The 23,907-nt window shown below is 38.4% G+C and overlaps 1 protein-coding gene across 1 annotated transcript in view; it reads right to left on the bottom strand.

The window, feature by feature from the left end:
• TMEM65 (transmembrane protein 65) overlaps positions 1-23,907 on the bottom strand; it is a 47,980-nt gene that overhangs the window by 6,296 nt on the left and 17,777 nt on the right. Inside the window, exons 2-6 of the mRNA XM_084618160.1 lie at positions 16,361-16,405; positions 13,577-13,644; positions 12,171-12,225; positions 9,433-9,475; positions 735-840 (exon numbers count right to left, since the gene is read on the bottom strand). Coding sequence (XP_084474286.1) covers positions 735-840; positions 9,433-9,475; positions 12,171-12,225; positions 13,577-13,644; positions 16,361-16,405 — 317 coding nt within the window. The remainder of the gene's footprint in view (positions 1-734; positions 841-9,432; positions 9,476-12,170; positions 12,226-13,576; positions 13,645-16,360; positions 16,406-23,907) is intronic.

Genomic DNA, 23,907 nt, shown 5'->3' with positions numbered 1-23,907 from the left:
TATTTCCTTCATCTTGCAGCTGTAGCATTTATTTCATCACAATGAATTGCCACAGAAATAAACTGGCAAATTTAATTCCCCCCATTTTAATGAGTCAATATCAAATACTTCAATTTTTAATAAAATTAAAATACCCAACATTTTCTCTCTGTAAGATGATGAATATCCAGTAATTCTGAAAATGATTTCTATCTTAAGTCTAGGTGGTGGATATTCCTTTAACATGCACATTTTACTTAGATGAAAGGTGGTGTTTTCATATCCAAATTTATATATAAATTAAGGATTGGAATTAGATTTGTACACACTACAGATATATTCCCAGAAAGTATTTAATAAGTCTGACACGAACAATGAATATAAAAACCAAACTCTCTAAAGGACAAGAACTGCCAGCCATCACGTTGACTGACTTCACAGATACCCACCTAATCTTACCACCACAGCCAGAGTTCACAGACATATGCAGATTGTGTGGCTATTTTCCACCCCTATCCCTACTGCAGCCAGCCTCTAATCACCCAAACACAACTCCAGATCTACCTCTCCCTCCTCTCCCCCACCCCCCAGCCCAGATCTGCTTCCCCTCAACTTGACACAACAATATTCAGTATTTACCAACTACTGAAAGCTAAGTATTTGATATTTGACAAAAATGAAAAAAAAATGGATTCTTCCCATCCCTGCTAATTACCAGTGAAAAGTACACACAAACTATACATAAATATATTTACCACATGTGCACTGAGACGCGTTTGCCACATATCTGCTTGCTTGGGTGTCAGATCAGGAATTGACAGGCCCATTCTCGAAGCTAGAGCTTCAACATAGCCTGCAAGACTAAAAAAGAGCCACATGTCAGTAGTACTCAGGCTTTTGGATTTGAAAATATATTAGCTGGAGTAATGCACAACTGAAGTTAAATTACTTGTGCAAAAGTAGTACTAACTTATACTGAAAAGTTTTTCTTCTTGCATGCTGTACTGTTCACCCACCAGTTTGGCATATAGAAGAAAATATTCAGACTCGAAAGTTCACATTTACATTGTAAGTGCATATTTTTGACTAATTCACTCCCTAATTAGTCAAGCCTTCCAGAAAACCCAAAACTTCATGTAATAAGACCTGAACATTATTGTAGTTTGACACATTTACAGTAACTTTATGAACAAAATATTTAATCATTTAGCAATGTTTTTCAGTACTAGAAAAAATCCAGTACATATGTAAGAGCTTCCCTCTCAACAATTATTCATGGAACATTCTATCATATCATATATTTGTGCTTTAATAATCAGTTGCTGAGGCAGAAATCAATGTTCAATATGTTTTTTTCCTGTGGAAAAGAAAGCAGAAAAGTCTCACACATACTAATTTACCATTGATAACTACTCAAGTCTGGAGTCTAAAGACATCTTTCCCCCCTCTTGTATACCTTTTTCTTAAAATGTAACAGTACAACTGTAAAATAAAAATTAGTATTAAAATGTAATGTGAGTATTCAGCATATTTACCATAACCCTTATCATACCAGTAACTACATGACAAACAAAAGTTACCTTTTTAAAAATGGAACTGAAAAAAGTTTCAGAGAAAAGTTCTTGGCAGAGTTAATCCATTTAGCCTTTTGCAGTATTATAGCTGTGTTGGTCCCCAGATATTAGACAGACAAGGTGGGTGAGGTAATATCTTTTATTGGACCAACTTCTGTTGGTGAAAGACAAGCTTTCATGTGGACACAGAGCTTGAACGCTTCTCTTCCACCAACAGAGGTTGGTCCAATAAAAGATATTACCTCACCCACTCTACCACTTTTGTGATTCTCAACGCACATTAATACTTGCAAAATATATTAAAATTGTATGAGGCACTGTATTTGTAGATTGCCCCTCCCAATGCAGGTAAGTAATTCCAAAGAATTACTAGTTTATATGCAACTCTTCAGGTTTTTCAGTTTTCCAAGAGCAAATTGTTATTACCATGAAATTCTCTATGTAGAGATTCTAAAAGCCTGTTACCTCTTGTCAAAGCTTTGGCAATATTCCAAAGCATGCCTGGAACTTTAGCCACTTGCTGGGGAACACTTGGTATTAACAGTGCAGTGTTTTCCCACTGCAGAGGAATGCAAGTTAGGAAAGCTCTCTCTCTTTTAAACCAACTTATCCACCTGGAGGTTAGTCTCACTTTTATCGTTAGGTGCAGATAGTGGGCTGCTACACAGTAAAGGTGGTGGAAATGAGTTTGGGAAGGACTTGGCCTGCCAAATAAGCCTCAAGGAAATAGTTACGGAGCTCTAGGTTGCACAAGTCCTCTGGAAATAAACTCCATAAAAAGGAGTGTATTCCAAAGATGCAGGCCAGCTGAACAAACCTGCCTGAAGGCAGATGATCTGGAACATCCCAACAACCTGTCTAGGCACTCTAGTAAACTACATTAGATGAACTGAAAGATGCAGAGTCTATTCAAACTATAATATAAAGTCCAGTTTATAGATTAGGACTGAACAGTTTATAACTACTTCCATATTTTTTCCTGTATATGAAAAAGCTATTTGAAGATACTAACACCAAAAGATTCTCACTGTGGGCTTTGTTATTCCAGAATGAGACAGCATTGAACTAACTGAGGCTAAGACAGCATATGATGCTATCCAAAGATCTTGCCCAAAGTCTCAAATACTGACTCCACATGCTGCTGGTGGCAACTTCATATTCTAGCACAGAATGTATGTCATGCTGAGATGATCAAGGACATTTTTAAGGAACTGCTCTAAAAAAAGCTTAGCATGAAAAATATTAAAATGTTGGATTTATGGCACTTTAGTTATGTTTCTCTAATCTGAACACAGTTTTGCACTTTCTGGCCATTTCATTACATTAATGCAACTTGAACATTAATGAACTGTCCTTAGGGTCAAGTTTTCAGCTGGTTCTCTACTGAGTCTCCATTTAGACATGCACAAAAACACATATATGCACATACATACATGGGTCCACATTTTGCAGGTACAAACATTTGTGCAAACACAATTCTAACCCTTACCAGTAGGCAACTGTTTTATATTTGCATCTACAGAACACATTGAAATGAATGGGTTTTGTGAATGCAAGTTCTGTTTGCAACAATGGGTGAAAATTCTATTTATCATCTGCAAAGTATGTGAATATACTTTTTAATGGATACAGCAAAACTTTTAAAGCTAAACTTTAGCTACTTTGCTATATTTTTGGAATGGAGCAAAGGCTAAAATACATTCCGAAACGGAAAGAGAAATCAATGTGAGTAACGATATCGTAATTCCAGCTACTGTAAGAAACAGATAAAGAACAGTTACTTACCTCATAGTAACTGTTGATCTTCAAGACATTCTGCACATGTGGATCCCACTTATGGGGTCCACGTGCCCCAGCACAGGGGTTGGGAACATTTTCACTAGCAGTGTCCAGTAGACGTCACACATGTAACCTGCATGCCCTTGTGCCTGTCCCCTCCAAAGGCACAAAGGTCACAGCAACCTCAACCACTATTCAGTTCCTTTTGCCACCCAGAATCCTCATTTATAGGACTCTAAGCTGTGGGGATGGTGGCTGTGTCATGGGATCCACATGCGCAGAAAATCTCAAAGAACCACAGTTACTACCAGGTAAATAACCATTCTTCCTCCTTCGCAGTACTGCACATGAGTAGCCCACTCATAGCGATCACCTAGCAGTTATCTGTTAAGAGATGAGAGCCAGGACTTATTGGAAAAGAGAGGGCAAAACAACTCTACCAAAATGGGTGTCACGTCTTGAAGCAGTAATTAACTAATAATGTTTCGTAAATGTACGAGCTAAAGACCTGGTAGCTGTTATATATATTTCTTATATTAGGACTTGACTTAAGCTGCTATCTATGAAGCTTATGCTCTGGTGGAGTGGTCTGAATGCTTGACAGATGTCTCTTCCTGTTAATATAAGCAGTTCTAAGACATGCTATATCTATTTTGAAAGTCTGTGATGAAATAGCCATCCCTTTTGATTTGTCATCCTAAGCAATGAAAAATCTTGTCATTTTATGAAAAGATCTAGTGCTAGCTAGGCAATATAACAGGGACCTCATATCTAAAATACGTAATTTAGATTCAGCAGGAGAAGAATGAAGCTTTTGTGGGGAAAAACTGGTAAATGCGTGAACTGATTGTTATGAAAATCTGATAGCAATTTGGAAATAAAATATGGATGCAACCTCAATTACTCTATCCATGTGAAAAAAAATGTGCATGGAGGATTAATCCATATGGCTTGAAATATGCTTATTCTACTAGCTGATGTTAATTGGCACCAGAAATGCTACCTTCACTGTTAGATGAACTGGACAATCTGATAAAGGTTCAAAGTAGGGATGTCCATAAGTGAAGAAAGCACTAAATTTGCTTCCCATGCTGAAGCAATCTCTCTCACAAAAGGAAAAAAATGTGAACAAGCCCTTTAATAAATCTATTAATTGACTTATGAGAGGAGAAAAAAATGTATCTCCCTCTTTTGGAGAATGAAATACAGATATCACTGCCAAATGAATTTGATTGAAGAGATAAAGTCTTGAATGCTTTAAATAAGAGGCAATCTAATATTATTGGAACTGAACACTGAGATGGAGCGTAACCTTTCGACCTTGCCCATAAAGAAAAATGTTTCCATTTGGCCATGTATTTAGCCCTATTGGATAATTTTCTACTCCGAAGAAGAATGGTCTGTACGTCTGAAGAATGCTCTCTGTCTGTTGAAGACATCCAGATACCATCCAGGATGTGAAAGGCAGAGAGGCTGGGTCTGGGTGGAGAATCAGACCGTGACTCTATGATAACAGGCCTTCCAGAACTGTGAATGTGATAAACTGATGACAGTAACATTTGATCTGAGAATCGAAACTGGCAAGGTCAAGCCAGAGCCATCTGTATAACTCAAGACTTTTCTTGCCATATTGTCTAACACCCTTGGAATTAGTGGAAATGGAGGGAAAACATACATCAAACGGTGTGACCAAGAAATCATGAATCATCTGTTAGAGATTCCAGATTCTTTCCTGCTCAAGAGCAAAATATCACACATTTCCTATTTTGAACTGATGTAACTAAGTCTATCTGGGGAAGTCCCCACACTTGAAAAAAATCAGTTTAGTATTGCATTTTTTTACTTCCCACTTGTGAGATAAGTACATTTTCCTCCTCCGTGAGGCCACTAGACCATTTTTTCTTTTCTGGGAGACGAAGAGCTGTCGATTTTATGTGATTCTGAATGCACCATTCCCGAAGTTTTATGGCTTGTTGGCAAAGAAGGCCTGACCTCGTGCCTCCATCTGTTTAAGTAATAGGCAGCCATGGAATTGTCCGTCAGAACTTGGATTTAAGAATTCTTTATGACAGGTAGAAATGCTTTGCAAGCTAATCTTACCTCCCTTGGTTCAAGTACATTTATGTGAACTGTGGATTCTAGATATGTTCGAACTCATGGCCTCCAGTCTTGATTTGTGTGTTCTCCCCAGCTCATATTGGGTGCATATGTTATCAAAGTTTTGGGTGCAATCAGAGGGGCAAATGGAATTCCTGCACATACATTTCCATGTATCATCCACCTTTCCATCAAGAATAGAGTTTGATCTAGGATCAGCACTTTCACTGACTTAGTGTGGATTGCTGGTCTGTAAACAGTTTTGATCCATGCTTGAAACAGCCAGACGTAACCTGGCAAATGGGGTTACAAATGTACACAAAGCATATGGCCTAGAAGCTTCAGGCATATCCTTATTGTTGTCTGTGGGTAAGTATGGAAGTGAAGAATCAGATTTTTTATTATTTGAAATCTGTCCGGCGCGAGGAACGTCTCACTGCTATTGAGTCTAAGAGAGCTCTGATGAACTCTGTGTATTGGGACAGAATCTGAGTAGACTTTTTAAAGTTGATCCTTAAACCCAGGAATGAAAACAAACAAATCACTTTCTTTGCTGCCGTTATGACCTGTGTTCGTCACTTCCCCTACACAAGCCAGTCTTCTAGGGAATGGTAAATATGCAACCCTTTTCTGAGGAGATGGGCTGCACTACTGACAAGAATTTTGTAAATGTCTTCTGTACTGATGAAATTCCAAAGTAGTATTCTGAATGAGTAATGACTCCCCAGAGCCATAAAACAGATACTTTCTGTGTGCTGGGTGTGATTGATACATGAAAATAAGTGTCCTGTAAGTCAAAGGTAATGAACTAATCCATGGGATCCAGCACAGGGATAACTGAAGCAAGAGTTACCATGTAGAACCTTGCATGCCAAATGAATTTGTTGAGGTTCCTGAGATCTTGAATCGAACGCAAGTCACCTTTATTTTTAATATGAGGAAACAGGGAGAATACAAGCCTTTTCCCATATACTGCTGAGGAACTAACTCTCTTGCTCCAAGCTTGAGCAGTTTTGTCAATTTTCTGATCCATGACATTCTCATAAGAAAGGTCCCTGAAAAGGGACTGGGAAGGAGGTAAGGATTGAAACTGAATGACATAACCATCCCTGATTACTTAATAGACCCATCAATCTGTGGTGATTTCTACCAAGCCTCCAGGAAATAAAATAGATGGGAACCAAAGGGTGGAGTAAAAGAGCATCAAATCTGACGTCTGTGTGTCTGACCCAACTGAGTAATTCTAGAAGAGGGCAGTGGAATTGATTACTACTTCTGATATCTAAATTTCTTTCTAGATTTTTCAGAAGGGCCTTTGGTGTCAGGAATATGAAAAAGAAGGATATTGAGCATTCCTATATCTGGAGAATGAAAATTGAGGATGAAACTAATTTCTTTTTGAAGGAAGGATTACATAAACCCAATGACCTGAGTGTGCAACTTGAGTCTTTTAATTAATGCAGAGATTCGTAAGACTTGGCACTGAATAGATTCTGACCATCAAATGGCAGATCTTCAATTGTCACTTGCAGTTCTTTTGGTAAACCTGATGCAGAGAACCACAATGAGCACTGCATCATGATACCTACAGCCACTAAACAAGCACTCAAATCAGCAGCATCTAACGTAGCTTGGAGAGGTTTTAGCAATAAGCTGCTCTTCTTCACAAATAGCTTTAAACTTAGCTCTATTCTGAGTGCAATTTGTCCTTAAACGACAGTCTACCCACTGGATATAATCATATTTAGACAGCATGATTTGATAATTTGCTATCCTGATCTATAAAAATGCTGAAGAGTAAGTTTTCTTTCAAAAAAAATCCAATCTCCTTTGGAACAGATTTCCTAGTCTGTTTTGATCGTTCATTGGCTGCAGCAACCAGTGGTGATGAAGCGAGATGATGATGTGACAAAGATACTCAAATCCTAGGGGGCACCTGATATCTATGATCAGTGTGTTTTAAAATAGCTGAAATGGAAACAGAGGTAGCCCAGAAATCTTTTGTTGGATCCAATACTCCTTCATTAATAGGTAGTGCAAACCTGCTTTGGGATGCTGTAGAATATCAAAAAGTTTGTTTTTCCTGAACTGTCACCATAGTAAATTCTATTGTTTTTGTCATATGCTTCAATGATTCCTCGAAGATTTTAAAAATCATCCGCTGAAAGTGGTGTAGCCTATGAAATGGTTTCCATCAGGTAAGAAAGAAGATCAGAAGAATTGTCCTGATGGGCTGGTATTTCACCATCACTTACAATTTGTTGTTCCTCTGCATCTTCAACTTAATGGGTGATCAGGACTATAGGGTTTGTAGCAGATGACTCATGAATAGATTTCATATACTGTGGGAGAACTTGTCCCTCAAAATTGCAACTATTGAGGCCATGAGAGCCAAATATGGCCATGGTTGTGGACCATATGGAAAGTAGTGGAGGGAATCAAGGAGCATAGTAATAATTAGCGTCCTTGGGTTAAATGGGAAGGTCTTTTCCATATGCCTGCCAAGACTTATTTTCTTTCCGTTCATGCAATTTCCTTTTTGGTGGAGGACTCCCGTCAGCATCTTTGGATGAAGAAACTTCTAATGCAGAACCAGGGCTTTGGAGCGGAGCCCGAAGCTGGGAGCATGGAGCAGCAGGTTTTTTTGCCTGGAGCTGGAGCAGAGCCAGAGCACAGCTCCAAAGCCCTGTGCAGAACCCATAACAGGAGATGGAAGGATTTGATTGGGACTTAAATCCTTAATTGTATCAACATGCTGGTTCAAAGCAATTTTCTTTAGCGGTACCCTGGCTTCGTTTTGAGGAAGGGATATGTTTGGTATCAAGATTGGGGAACTTCTAGGACTGGTGACATAGGATCTGGAGTGACCCTAAGGTTTGGCAAAGACATAAAAGAAGCCTTTGGAACTGCAAATTTAGTTGCAAAAAGGTCCCTGCAGCGAGGGTATTGTAGATGCCTCTCCCTGCTTTGAAGTTTCCTCAGCAGCTGAAACCCTGGCCCAGAACGGGCTTTGATCAAAGGTGCTGTGCCAATGAGGGAAGCACTGCAGAAGACTGTCCGAACCACTCTGATGCTGAAAGGGAGAGTGCTGCTGAAGCCTGTGCTGAAGAGGAGGAAAGAAGGTGACTGTCTGAATTCTTCTTCCTTTGAGATCTTTTAGCTGAAGAGGAAGAGGAAGATTTTTGTCACAGCTCTGTGCTATGCTTCAGCACAACAGCGCTCCTCTGCACTCTCAGCACTGGCATAACAGCTCCTTTGAAGAACTCCTCTGCCCTCCCAGCCACAGAGACAGGATTCGATGCTGCGAAACTGAGACCTGGCCTACACTAGAAAAGCACATCAGTTTAACTATACTGGTCAGGGGTCTGACATCCACACCCCTGAGCAGTGCTATGAAGCTGACCTAAGCCCCTGTGAAGACAGTGCTAGGTCCCTTCGCGTCCCCCACACCTCTCCGCTGGGTTTCAAAGCCCAAGCAGAAATTTTTAGCTTTTATTTTTGGCCCTGTACAGCAAGCCCTGCAAGCTTGAGTCAGTTGACCTAGAATGTGAGACTTGCTGCCCTGTGTTTTTTTCTTTGCAGTGTAGACACACCGATAGTTGTTCTGACTCGCTGGCTGAGGCAGTTAGAAGGAACTGGGTGGCAGTTGGGATCACTGTGCCCTTTATGTACTTGGGGAATGAGGGCATACAAGGCAACCCCCTCCTGGACACTGCTACTGAAAATGTTCAAAACTCCTGTGCTGGGGCATATGAACACTATAACTGGGAGCCACAGGTGCAGTAATTCGAAGAAGAATGCAGCTTTATTTCTGAGCAAAGCAAGGAGAGAAGGGCAATTATTTTGGTATCTTTATGGGTATCTGGTTTGTTAATATACATTTCAAGAATTAGAAACACCCAAAGGGATTTCTACAGTGTATTAAGCTTTGTTGAGTGGGGGGGGTTTGTTTTGTTTTTTTGAGATCAGGCAATAACATACTTCAAGCAAAATGCAGACTTACCCGAGTCCAGCTAAATCTGAAACAAGATTTCCCAAAGCAGCAGCTGAAAAATTGAGAAACAGAAAAGCATTATTTTACAAAACCCACGGACAAAAGAGTAATTAAGATATATAGCACGAGTATCCAGAATTAAGTTTCTTCTCTTACACTAGGATTTCTTTTAGCAGCACAATTTGTAACACTAGGTCTAGCAGAGCTTTAACATCATAGGTGGTGCACTTATTTTCTTGAATTTATTAAATTCAGGAAAATCACTCAGTTCTGGGACATGGAATAACAAATTTTCAGACTTTAGTTACAATGGCCACAGCCACCAGCCAACTTTGTATATCTGACACAGGAACTAGGAGTCCTTAGTTGGAGTCACACAAAAAGGCTTCCAGTCAGTTAGCAGAAGCAACAGCACTTGCACCAGAAGTTGTATAGCTAGGTATGACAGACATTCCAGTAAAAGGCAGTGGTATCCCATGGACATAGCTTCTCCCTCTCATAGAGGTAGAGTAATTATGCCGACAGGCTAGTGCTCTCCCATAGGCAGAGTGAGTCTTCGAGACGCGCTACAGTGGTACAGTTGCATTGGTCATGTAGACTAGCTCTTATTCTGAGAAATATATTTTATACATGCCTGAAAGAGTAATGTTTTACATTACACACATTTAAAACATTTATGTTGCAAGAGCAGAACTCGCAAGTAGGTTTACCTTTTTGTTGTTAGATTTTTTTTTAAATTTAACTAACATTAAAAAGATAAAGTCAGTCTACACAAGGCAAACCAATTCCTCTTGCCTTCTGGGCCGCTGTCCCACATGTGCGGAGAGAGTACATACCACTGAGAGTAAACAGGAAGTACTCCAACTTCGAAACTTAAATTATTTCTTTATCTCAGAAGTAAAAATAAAGGAGATAATTCAGATAGTTGGTATAACACGTTTGGTTTAACAGATACCCCCAGCACCAAAATACAACAGTTCACTTGGCCAATGTAAAGGTTGTAAGTCTATCCAACATGGAGTGGTCACAAAGCATTCCATGGGGACTGCAAAACACTAAAGACACCACAGTGCCTCCATAAAGCCCAAAGTGCCTGTTAGGCTTTGCCTGTCTGTTACTTAATGCCATTGGCAGTGCCTAGACACAACTTTTTCAGATCTGGTGTAAAAATGTCTAAGACTGGTAATTCAGTCAGTGTATACCAACATGCATATTGAATCTTGTATGGGCAAGCAGAACAAAAAGCTTTAAATTACCAAACTAATCTTAAGGATAGTTCTAATTAACTTAGATTTTCTTCCCAGTTAAATAAATAACTATATATATACACACACACACACAAAGATCACATAACAGAAGTAAATCAACATGGCATAATCAGACACCAATTCCCTCTCAATCAACAGTTTTTCTTGATGATATTTCACATTTTAACAGGGACTCCGTAAAGCAAATTACAAAGCATGGCACTATTTTTAGTCACATTTTCGTGGCTTTTATGTTTGACATTTTCCAACTGAGCACTCTTTCTAGGTCTATACTAGCCATGTTAAGAAAGTCATTCAAAAAGGTCTGCTAATGCTACTGGATTTATAACTAAATTCCTGTTGCTAATGTGTATTTTCCTAAAAACAGAGAAGGAAACTACTCATTCTATGTCCTATTAACTAGTATTTGAGGAGAACACCCAGATGGAGAAACTATACATCTCTGCATTCCAAAATGATACAGATCTAAAAAATCATGAATGGTGTGGAGAAAGTGAACAGGGAAGTGTTATTTACCCTTTCACAAAATACTAAAACTAGGGGTTCACCCAATAAAATTAACAGACAGCAGGTTTAAACATAAGGAAGTACTTCTTCATTCAACACACAGTCAATGTATGGAACTCTTTGCCAGGGGATGCTGTGAAGGCCAAAAGTATAACTGGGTTCAAAAAGAATTAGTTGAGTTTAATCGATGATAGATACATCAATGGCTATTAGCTAAGATGGTTTGGGGATACAATCCCATGCCTTCAGTGTCTCTAAACCTCTGACTGCCAGAAGCTGGGACTGGATGACAAGGGGATGGATCACTCAATAATTGCCATGTTCTGTTCATTACCACTGAAGCATCTGGTATTGGCCACCATTAATTAGTTAAACAAAAATACTTTTGATAATTTTGTAGTAAAGCAGAATTTTGCAAAAGAGTTACATCTAGATTTATACAAGACAAAGTCATCCCTACTTTCATGTAAGCATTCAAGTGCCATTTCTCTGCAACTGGAACTTTAGAGTCTTCTTTCAAACAATGACAGAATTAAAACAACATGTTGCAAATACTGGTAAACAGACAAGATCATTTAAACATAGTTAACAGCTATAGACTGTGAGCCTGATTTTGCAAGGTGAGTTCCCTCAACTCCTGTGTACTTTATTTGGAGTTGCAGGCACATAGCAGCTTGTAGAATCAGACCTGTGGTGGTTTACAGCTTTCCTACAGAAATGCCACCTTTTTAAAAAAAAAAGTAACACAACTGGATTTTTATACAATCTATCAATATCTTCAGAGGCTATTTCAGCTGAAAATTCCATGACTGTATATGGAATACTTACTTTTAACAACAGAATTGTTTCTCTATAAACAAGATTCAATTATGGAACAAAGAGCAGCTGTTTCAAATCCATGTGGCTTATTTTCAGTCTAGACTGAAGAAATTTGCTATTTTGGTTTACATTTATTGTGTTTATCTTACTTGCCTGCCATAGTAGTTATTCCCAGGACAACTCCAATCGATAATTCTATTTGGGTTCCCTGAAAATAAAAGTTCGTCTTGTCATTATTTGAGGCATTACTTGTCAGCAATAAGTTAAGAACATTCATATTTAACATAACAGACTGACGGCTGCTTGCTTCGTATTTAGAAGTACAGAGATAGGTAATACCATAGCTTCTACTTGATCAATACATCTCCTCCCAGCCTTTCCCATTCCCTTAAATACAGGTCCCTGCTTCATATGTTTCATACCTCCTATATTCATTTCATACTATATATTTGTTTCACAGTGGCTATCTGCTGGACATCAGAAAACAGGAGTCCCAATCTCAGCACACTAATTTCCTATTTTAATTCTCTTAGCTAAATGTAAAACTAATACATGTTATAATTATTTTAACACTTTTACATCTTCAAAAGCTAATCAAAATAATAAATACTCAACACCACATGAGATAGGGCCTTATTTGTCAGAGGAGGAAGATGACACAATGCGATTAAGTAGCATGCCCAACCCCCTAGGGTCGGTGGTAAAAATCAAGATTAAAAGTAAGAGTTTTTGGCCTCTACTCCTGTTCCCACTCCACTAGTTTATTTTGCCTTTAGGAATTATTTTGGGGAAGTTCTATGGCCTGTGTTATACAGACGTTCAGACTAGATGATCAAAATGATCTTTTCTGGCCACAGAATCGATGAATTAGGTAGAAATATTTGAAAGTGTTATTCCAATTAAACCCACCTAGATTAATAAAATACTGTATATAATAAAAAGCAGCAAAAGCACTTACAGCATATCTATAGGACCACTTATCAGCAAATCACGAACATTCTTTACAAACATTAAGCATGACAACACTCCCGTGTGCTGTGTATATATTATAACCATTTTATAAATAAGACGTTTCATTACATGTCTAATGTCACATGGCAAGCCAGTGTCAGTCAACACTCTCGTGTGCTGTGTATATATTATAACCATTTTATAAATAAGACGTTTCATTACATGTCTAATGTCACATGGCAAGCCAGTGTCAGTCAACAGAACAAAGGATTCTTCACACATTAGACAGCTCACACTGCACAGATCTTTAAGAGCAGAAAAAAAAGCAAGTTCTTTTCAAACCACGCAAAAATAAGATCAGCTTTAATTTTGCCCCTTCAGACATGAACATCACTATTCTGAAAAAAAAACCAAATTTTGAAAATATTCTGTATAAATAAAATGTGAAAATATTCTCAGTGGAAGTACTAAAATGGGACTGAAGTTAGCAACATGGCAGAAAAAAAAAGTCTTCTGGAAATCATAATAGAAGTGATGAGTAGAAACTATGTTTATTTAATCTGAGACACTACAGTTCCTTTATCAAAATCAGACAAAGACAAACTTACTGCAGCAATCATAATTGCATTATCCAAGAATCCAAACCCTACAAAAGGTATTGCATTGTGGAAGAACACTGAAAGAAATGAAAAATAAGAAGTAAGACTCTATAGCTGAGTTCACTCATTTAAATAAATCTAAGTTTCAACTGTTCAATTGCAAGATATCAGATTTAAAAGACAAATTAAGACACACATGCAGTAGTCTTTCCCCGGCTGCTTTTATATAGCTTGGACTTGTTGTCCTGACCTTTTTGTTTTCACTGGGTATGCTCACACTGCAATAGAAGACCCACAGCATGGCTGCAGCTATCCTCAGCTAACCTGGGCTGTGGGGTTACAAAATATCAGTGTAGACATTTGAGCTGAGGCTGGAGCCCAGACTCCAAGACCCTGCGAGGGTCTATAATTATCTACATTATCTTGGCTTCCTTAACATGTTCCTGGAGCTGTGATTTTTTTAAGACTGTAAACTCCTCAGATCAGGGAGTATGTCTTCCTTTATGTTTCTTGGCCAGTGCTAACATTTTCTACACTTAAATCTGCTCCTCATTTCCCTGCTTGAAGAACTGAGTTTCATCTCCATTTTCTGCATTCCCAACCCTTCCCTTTTTCTCTACCCCTCACCTTTCCTCTGATAGTTCAAGAGAAGAAAATTCCACTTGATATAACTCAATATTGTAGTAACTTGGTATGGTCTATGACACGAGTACCTTCCTTCAATAATAAGCAGGCTTTTATTACAGCACAATTTTCTTACTGCTGTCATACCCAGCTCTTCTGCTAGGAATGTGTCTTTGTACGTTTTTATACAGCACCTGTCTCAGTGAAGCCTCAGTCCTGATTAGAAACTCTGGGTGCTACTAGAATATAAATATTAAATAGGGAACTGAAGTATAACGCATATAACTTAAAAAACAAATGTGGGGAATAGACTCATTTAAACATCTTTTTGGTAATATTCCCAATGTTTCTGCCATTTGACATTTTTTCCCCAATATCATCTTAAAAATCTATGGTCTTTTAAAATTTATGCTATTTTGTAAACATACAGAAGTACAACCACCGGGGGAGGGGAGGGAGATAGAGAAAGAAAGAAGGGTAGAGTGAAAACCTGTGAGTATTAATTTCACATTGAAGGGAAACTGAAAGAATAATAAAAAGGTGAATGGTACAGTCAACTCATACTATCCAGTAGAGGCACCTAGATATAATCCAATTTTGGAACTAAAATACCATACTTGAATACGTTTTTTTTTGCCCCCAAATACTAAAGGTTTAGTTTGGAATTTTGGAACTATTTTACATGACAGTAAAAACTCTCTCTCTTCATATCTGCATTTGAAAATGTGTAGTGGATTGTGATTTGTATACATCTGGTATGTTAGCATGCTTGAACATGGAGGACATTAGAAAGGCAATATAGATAGAAAACACCAAGTGTGAAACACTGCAGTGCCTTTCAAGATCTGTATTACCAACTATGGATCAAACTCAAATGAAATCAATGAGATTCTAATAACTTCAATAGGGTTTAGACTGATCCCTGAACGAGTAACACTACAAACAACTTACACAACTAAAAAAGGGAAAAGGGTGTAGTAGTGTGTTTGTCCATCGATGTACAAGAAAAAGGTACTTACATTCTGTTAATAAATAGAGCTGAACACATAATTTGTCAAGAATAATTTGGAGTGGGGTGGATTTTTTTCCCTGTTTGTGAATTATCTGTGATCAAAATGAAGTTTTTATGTATTTGTTCACTGTTTCACGTACTCAATTCAGTCACTGCATGCGAGTAGCTCTTTGCAGACTAACAGCATGAATACTTTTGATCTGAAATTTCCTTTCCATTAATATTCTGAAATATTTGCTTAAATATAAATTGCTTTGGCAAACATTCCTGCCAGTAAATCTGTTTGCTAAAGTGTTTATGGAAGATCAACATTAAGCAGATGTAAGCGCAGTTAAAAAATTAAAATATTTCTACTCAGTGTATACAAATAGTTTTATTTTTTCTAGTCCCCCTCCACCGCTCCACACACACATGATAATCTACTTCTGTGGGATAAGAAATAATTTACTCAGATACCACTTCCTGCCAAAAAAGAAATTCACTGAATCTTAACACCTACAATTTTTAGCCAAATCCCAAACTTACATCTATAGGAGAGAACACTGTGCTATAACCACACTGACTTGACTACTAAATTCTCAGAAATGTTATCCAACGCCTATATTTATACTGCATGTGCACGTACACCCCCCTCTACCATCTTAATAATGTAACATCTGTAAGTAGATCACTAAATAAAAGAAAGCTAAAACTAATACTGCAAAAGGTCAGCGACAAGAATAAGAACCTGATTGGTCATTAAAATTTCCAGCTTCAAAAAAAATGCTACCGTAACAACACAACTTGGAACCAATACACTGTTCCGTATTGGCTTTGAATTTCTTTTCCAATGCAGTAACAGTTTATACTTGGGGTTTGGGTAAACTAGACATTAGGGACAATAAGACACACCAAAGATATTTGGTCATTTCCCCAATTAGCGTATTATGAAACAGCAGCAGGGTGGTTGCAGATACTTTTTAATACCTCAGTGCACTCCAGATGTAGGTTCTCTCACTAGTCTCTAAGGAAAATATGTAGATAGCTCCCATTAATGAAAGGAGGAGTTAGAATAAATCTGAACAGTTTTGAGAATAAGACAAAGTATTTAAAAGTATGAGCAATCAAAGAATATATACAACTATTAACTATATTTAATAAGTTTTTTTTTCTTTTACCGTGTTTCAGCTGTCCTGGGGATGGTGGTGCAACTTCCAACTTCTCTAGATAGGTCAAAACGAAATTAGAAAGTTAGCCTAATCATACTTCCATTTCATTGCAATATAAAATGTTTACAGTATATCTCTCTATCTTCTGCCATCTAGGGTATATAAAGGAATGTGATTGTAGTGGAGTAATGAAAATACAGGCATGGATCAATATATTATACAAGGATACAGCTAACTTGGATTCAAGATAGCATATCAGTCATGATGATAATGTTCTCCAGTAATTTTTAAATATGGAATAGGAAAGTCTCAGACTAGTTCCATATAATTATTAAACTGAAAAATTATCAAAATTATGCAAAATAAGTTGCCTATATTCAAAAAAATTTGATGAGTACCTTTGCTTTAAAATTTTGGGGGAAAGTTCTGGAAAAACAGCAATAAGGCAGTAATAGGTCTACATAAATAAACAACAGCACATTTCATGGTGCATGAAGCCCTTACAGAAGCAGGTTTAAAAAAGATACTCTAAGTATAGAGCAGATAGCATTTTGTATACGGATATTGGAAAGAAGTTTATCATCTAATAGCATGGATTTTTCATTGTTGATGCAAGATTAAAAGTAAACAATACGACAGTGGCAGAGGCCACTGCCTTTAACAGCAGCAATTGAGTTCCTGAAGCATGAGAAAATCATTTAGGTATCCTGGGCCCAAACCATTAAGAGCTCGAAGGTAAGGACCAAGATGTTAAGGTAATGAAAAGAAATCCAACCTTGAATTGTGGGGACCAAACTGGTGGTGGTATTCGTTATGTGGAGTTGAGCCCAGGAAATTAAATGCAGGCCCACCAACACTGACCCTCAGATATGCATACACTGTCACCCTGATGTTACCTTCGCCAGGATCAGGGACATAACCTGAAGCTGGGCATGTTATCCAAGCACTGGACATTAAAGCTCTCTCCTACAGGTTGCTGCAGCAAGCCTGTAGGAATTGCACTTCAAAGGAAAGCACAAGGAACTCTTGATTGATCACCCAATCATGCTCCAACGTGCACAACTGTACTTTGGCTAAAGCCTGCAGTACCTTTATTACAGATCACGACGCTTGAGAAGGAAAGAACCTAGCTTTATTCTCAGAGCCCAATTCTGAGTTTAACGCTGGCAGAAAAAAATATTCTTTTAACAAGCAAATTTGAACTAGAATAATTGAGACACAACCATGACACTCCAGAATACCATTTTTGCAGTCACTTTGTAGTGTAGGGATACGCAACCTGCAGCACACGAGCTGATGTTCAGTGGCACTCACACTGCCCGGGTCCTGGCCACCAGTCCCAGCTGGGGTTCCATCCGCCAGCCTGGGGTCCCAGCCACCAGTCCCGGGGGCTCCTCCGCTGACCTGGGGTCCCGGCCCACAGCCTGGAGCAGTGAGGGGTGCAGACAGGGGCAAGAGGGGGCACAGCTCAGCACCCCCACCTTAAAAATAGTTCCAGCACCACTGTACTGGGATAGTTTTAAGTCCCGATTTGCTGCTTTCATCACTATTATGCCACATGGAACAGTGCACTGCGTTTGACGCTGAGATTAGAATATATATGCAAGAACTGGAATCAGAACTTTCTGACAGATTTCAACATTTCCAGAAATTTGGCCCAATGCTTTCTTTTCTAATTAAACCTGAGGAGTTCAACAAAAACAACTTGGATTTGTCTGTATTTCAGTGGATGGGTGTTGAAGATTTCAAAATGCAGCTCATTCAGTTAAAAAGCTCAGAATTGTGGGCATCAAAGTTTGGAGATCTGTGGAGTGCACTTGAAGCTACCGAGAGAGATCATGGGGCCTCTATTCTGACCTGCTGGACGTCCCTGCCAGTGAAATTTAACTGTTTGAAGAAAATTACGTTTGCAATGCTTTCAGCATTTGGATCCACACACTTGTGTGAACAGGTATTTTCACACGTGAAATCTGTCCTCTGTCCCTCTCGGAGCTGGTTAACAACTGATCTCTCAGAAGCCTGTGTGCAGCTTAAAGTATCCAAATATGTGCCAGACATTGGAAAACTCAGCAAGGAAAAGCAAGGCCAAAGATCACACTAAACTGATAAAATTAAATTAAAATGCAGATCTTAAGTGAAGCTTCTTAAACATTTTAAAAACCTTATTTACTTTAAATACAACCATAGTTTAGTTATAGATTATAGACTTATAGAAAGAGACCTTCTAAAAATATTAGAATGTATTACTGGCACGCAAAACCTTAAATTAGAGTGAATACCTGTAGACTCGGCATGCCACTTCTGAAAGGTTGCTGACCCCTGTTGTAGTGTATAAAACCACGGCTTTAAAGAAATCTACAAGACTGTAACCACATTAATGTCACTATCTTATTAGCAAGACAGCCCCCAACAGTTGAAAGACCAAAATTCTAGATGTAATTAAAAACTTGAAATACACTTCACAGTACAGTCATACACAAAAGCTGTGTTTGATCTTTTGAATTTTCAAGGCTTAGCACAATGGATACAAGCTGTGGTTTGTTTGATTTTTCATTATTTTTAAACTAGAAAGGGACAAATTGAAACCTTACATAACAATGCTAAAGGAAAAACAAGCAAAGGGTCCTTAATTTTTTCCATTTTTAAAAAAAAAGCCAGTAACCCCTGCAACCTCAGCAGAACGTTCATGCAGAAGCTTCAGTTTTAAGAGTTACCATCATACTATAAATTCAATACACAAATAGGGAGTATGTGTGTCTCAAAAATGAAAGCAGCCCTGGCATCAGGTCTCGAGAGAGCCTCTCACCAGATCTTCTGGCTAAGACACACAACTGAAGGAGACACCAGATTGTGTCTTGCAGCAGGAGGAGTGAAATGGAAAGAGAACCATACTAGCAAACCATTGGAATACCCTATATATGAGGAAGTGTAAGGCATTCTCTATTTCCTAATAACTGAGGCCCAGCAATCAACTAGGGAAGTGGGTTTTTTTCCCCCCACAACTTCTCAAATCTAAGTTCTTTACATGTTTATAGTTGATAAATTGTTTTAAAACAAAGTTAGATTTATTGCAAAAGGATTAAGCTTGAAGGACATAAATCTGAACGCTAATACAGCACTGTTTTTCCAATATGTTCCTAGTTCAGCAAAAAGACAAAATCTGCTGACTGTGGCTGATTTATACTCCTTCAAGCTATATACAGCAGTTTAGATCCAGGTTTTTTTCCTTCCATCCAGAAGGAAAATGATTAGGTGAGTGATAACCAGGGATATTCAGGAAATTAGTCAAGTCTACTAAAGAAGCACTAGTGCTAGTTTGTGAGTGACCAAACGATTAAGAAATAAGGATACAATGAAAGTGGCAGCCATAAAGAAATACACAAGGTCTACTAGTAATCCAAGTAATAACTTGTTATAATTTTATTTTAAAAATTAGAATCACTCTCTAATATTATAATCCTGCAATCTGCTATTGGTGATATTTGATATGGGAATGGATGCTCCCTTAAACATGTAAGATACAGCTGGGCAATATCAAGTCTCAATGTAAAAGTGTTAAAAATCTAAATAGGGTATTTTGTAAGAAAGAATAATTTCAGATACTGTACTGGTCATATTTTAATTGTCTCCTCCAAAGCAGAACAGAAAAGAAATCATTGTTAGCAGTTTAACAGTGGATGCTGGAAAAGGGGGAGGAAATAATATGAACAGTCAAGGAAAGTACTAATGCTCTCAATCTAGTACCCCTACCATACACAGATTGAAGGATAATTTCTTACCTGGAAGTTAGTTTCTGTGCCTCAGATCCATCAGTCCAGAACACAAGTTTCTCTCCGACCTGCCTGTCAAGGCAAAGCCAGCAAATCACTTGCCAAGATAATCATAATCAGGACAGTGAGGGCTTTAAACACACAAAACAACCAAAAGTATTTTCCATGTCTATCAGAAAGGTAATCTAACCTAATCTAAAATCCTTTATAGGAGTCAGAGTAGCAGCCGTGTTAGTCTGTATCCGTAAAAAGGAGTACTTGTGGCACCTTAGAGACTAACAAATTTATTAGAGCATAAGCTTTCGTGAGCGAAGTGAGCTGTAGCTCACAAAAGCTTATGCTCTAATAAATTTGTTAGTCTCTAAGGTGCCACAAGTACTCCTTTTCTTTATAGGACTATCCATGAAGAGGAAAGGGACTATGCTAGGGGAAAATTCTGGACTGGTGGATAAGATGCACAGAAACCAGGTAACACTTACTTAAGAATCCTGAAGGAGGTGGACTCTATATAATAACTGCTGAGCAGTTGTCAATTTTACTCACTGGGATAGCCTCATGAGGCAGTAAAATCATGAAGATCTCTAAAACCTAAAAATGAGATGGAAATAAAGCAGACACTTAGGCTATAACGTTTAGTGAACAAGTTCATTGCTTTTCCAGTGGTTGTCAGATATTTCAGGCAGGAAATGCCAAAACACAAGCTGACGGTATCTAGAAACAAAAAATTTCAGCCACTTGTTGCACACAATATAAATGGTTTCCAGTTGCTATGACAGTCAAACCATGGAAAGATGTTGACTAGTGAAATGCTTAAATATATGCTGTACTATATTAACTATTTAGATATACCAAAAAAAAAAAAAAAGTTGAGGAAAGCATTCACATGATTCGCAGAACATGGGAAAATACGTGACTCCACATCACCACTGGAAAAAGATATTTTTGTCCATAAAACTCTCTGCATATTTGTGGTGCTGTTCAGATAAAAGACCAACATAAAACAATTAACAAAAATAACGGAAATCTGCAGAGAATTTTATATGCAGCATTGTTGTAGCTATTTCAGTCCCAGGATATTAGAGAGACAAGGTGGGGGAGGTAGTATCTTTTATGGGACCAATTTCGGATGGTGAGAGAAATGTTTTCAAGATACACAGAGTTCTTCCTCAGAGAATTTTAGTGACATCTAGAGAGAGTGCCTCATTCCTCCCTCAAAAATCTGAGAAACTTCTACAGTTATTCAATGTTTCTATTTACTTAATCCTACTCTTACATCTGAATATCAAATATTGTATAATACAAGGAGGACTATTTTTAAAAATAAATATTTAAACTGAACTGCCTTCAGTGCTACTGGACCACATTTTGCACAATCTCCACAGAAGGTGCTACAACGAGAACAAAAACATTTAAGGTAATAACGTGACACCCCATATTTACTATAAGTGTATGCAAGTGATGAGGATTGAATCTAGAACCTCTGGATCTAAAACCCTGAGCCCCTACTGGCTAAGATAAAGAACCAGGTTCCTTAACTGAAAGGCTAGAGCAGACAAACCTGTATATGTTAGAAGGAGACAGTGTCACACCATGTAGGGCGATTATGCAAGGAAAAGCAACAAGCTTCTATATTTATGCATGGTAGTGACAAAAGTGTGCTTGGCACTTCATACATATGTATTAACATGAGGCTCCTTCCCTGAAGAAACCTACATTAAGTCATGTTCCCAAACATACTTCAATATTAAGAAACTCATTTGTCTGCACATTACTGTAAATCACACACAAAATTCAAATGTTGTATATTACTACAGGATGTACAGAGCTTTGGGTACCGACTTCTATCTTCGGTACCTATATGATGTGCCTTACTAAAGTAACTTAGCACCTCACTTTTTTTTTTTTTAAATTATGTATATATCCTCACAACCTTCCTATGAGGTTGGTCAGTGCTATTATTCCCCATTTTACAAATGAGGAACTAACACACAGAGAGATTTAATGATTTGCCCATGATCACCAAGGAGATCTGAGGCAGAGCAGGGAATCCAAGTCAGTTCTCCCAAATCCCAGGCTAGCACCTAAAACAAGAGAACATTTTCCCCTCTCTGCTCTAACTCTACTTCAGTACCTTAAATTTACAGATTTATTTTAGAATCACAGAATAATAGAAATGTTGGGCTCGAATGGACCTCAAAAGGTCAGCTACTCCAGCCCCCTGCACTGAGGCAAGACCAAGTAAACCCTGGCAGATGTTTATCTAACCTGTTCTTAAAAACCTCCAATGATGGGGATTCCACAAGCTCCTGTGAAAGACTAATCCCGCGCTTAACTATTTTCATAGTTTAAAAATTTTCCCTAATATCTAACCTAAATCTCCCTTGCTGCGGATTAAGCCCATCACTACTTCACCTACGTTCAGTGGACATAAGAACTGATTACAGACCTCTTTGTAACAGTACTTAACGTATCTGAAGACTTATCAGGTCCCCCTTCAGCTCTTTTCTCAAGACTAAACATGCCAAGTTTTTTTTTCAATCTTTCCTCACAGGGCAGGTTTTCTAAAACTTTTAAAATTTTCATTCTCCTCTGGAGTCTCTCCAATTTGTCCACATCTTTCTGAAAGTGTGGTGCCCAGAACTGGACACAGGACTCCAGCTGAGACTCACCACTGACTAGTAGAGTGGGACAACTGCCTCCCTTGTCCTACATCTGACTTTCCTGCTAATACACGGCAGACTATTGCCTTTTTAGCAACTGCATCACATTATTGGCTCACATTCAATTAGTGGTCCACTGTACCCACCAAATCCTTTTCAGTAGTACTACTGCCTGGACAGTTACTTCCCATTTTTGTAGCTGTGTATTTAATTTTCCTTCTTAAGGACAGTACTTCACATTTATCTTTATTGATTTTCATCATGCTGATTTCAAACCAGTTCTCCAATTTGTCAAGGTGTAGGAGGGGGACATTTTTGATAGCCCAGAGCCCAGTAACAAGCCTAGACCACTGCCGGCTAGAATACCAATTGTTATGCTCATTGCTGAAAGCAGCTAGCAAGGCCATTTCTGAAGCCTTAGCACAATTAGCAGATCAGGAGGGGAAGTGAGAAGCGAGCCACCACGAGGAGTAAACATGACTCTGTGCCCTCCTGACTTGAGTATTTTCCGAAGCATGCGGTTTTGCAAGATGGAAAGTCTGGCAATAGTTAATTGCTGTGTCAGATACAGCTGGCTAACTGATGAAAAAGTCCACACTACAGGCTAGAAAACTCCAGACTTAACTTAGCTTCTGCAGTTTTATTTTTTTGTTGTTGTTTTATGAACAAGCTTTGTAATACTAAGAAATTGGACACTTGAACACCTCTCCAATTCCTTTGCAGACAGAAAGCTGACCACCGGAAGTCTATAGAAATCCACTCAAAACCTCATCAAGACGCTGGATAAATATGAATCTGGGGTTAATTTGGGGTACTCTACTAACCTGTTGTGGAGGTGTGTAAGTGCTTGAGACTAAATAAAGTAGACGCTTTAAGTGAAAGCACTTTTGTTTGCCTGCTTGCATCAACTATCTATCAGTCGGACGTGCTGTGTCTCTACTGATTTATTTCCTGCCACCACCTCACAGAATAAAGTTACCAAGAGCTTTGGGTTCAGCAAAACCCCAGGTAACAAAGGTCCTTTTGAATTCTAATCCTGTCCTCCAAAGTACTAGCACATATCCCTAGCAAGCCCTCCCAGCTTGGTGTCATCAGCAAATTTTATAAGCGTACTTTCTACTCCATT

The sequence above is a fragment of the Lepidochelys olivacea genome (genome assembly GCF_965140295.1).
Source record: "Lepidochelys olivacea isolate rLepOli2 genome assembly, chromosome: 2".
Taxonomy (NCBI): domain Eukaryota; kingdom Metazoa; phylum Chordata; order Testudines; family Cheloniidae; genus Lepidochelys; species Lepidochelys olivacea.
This window is presented reverse-complemented; position numbering and strand designations above follow the sequence as displayed.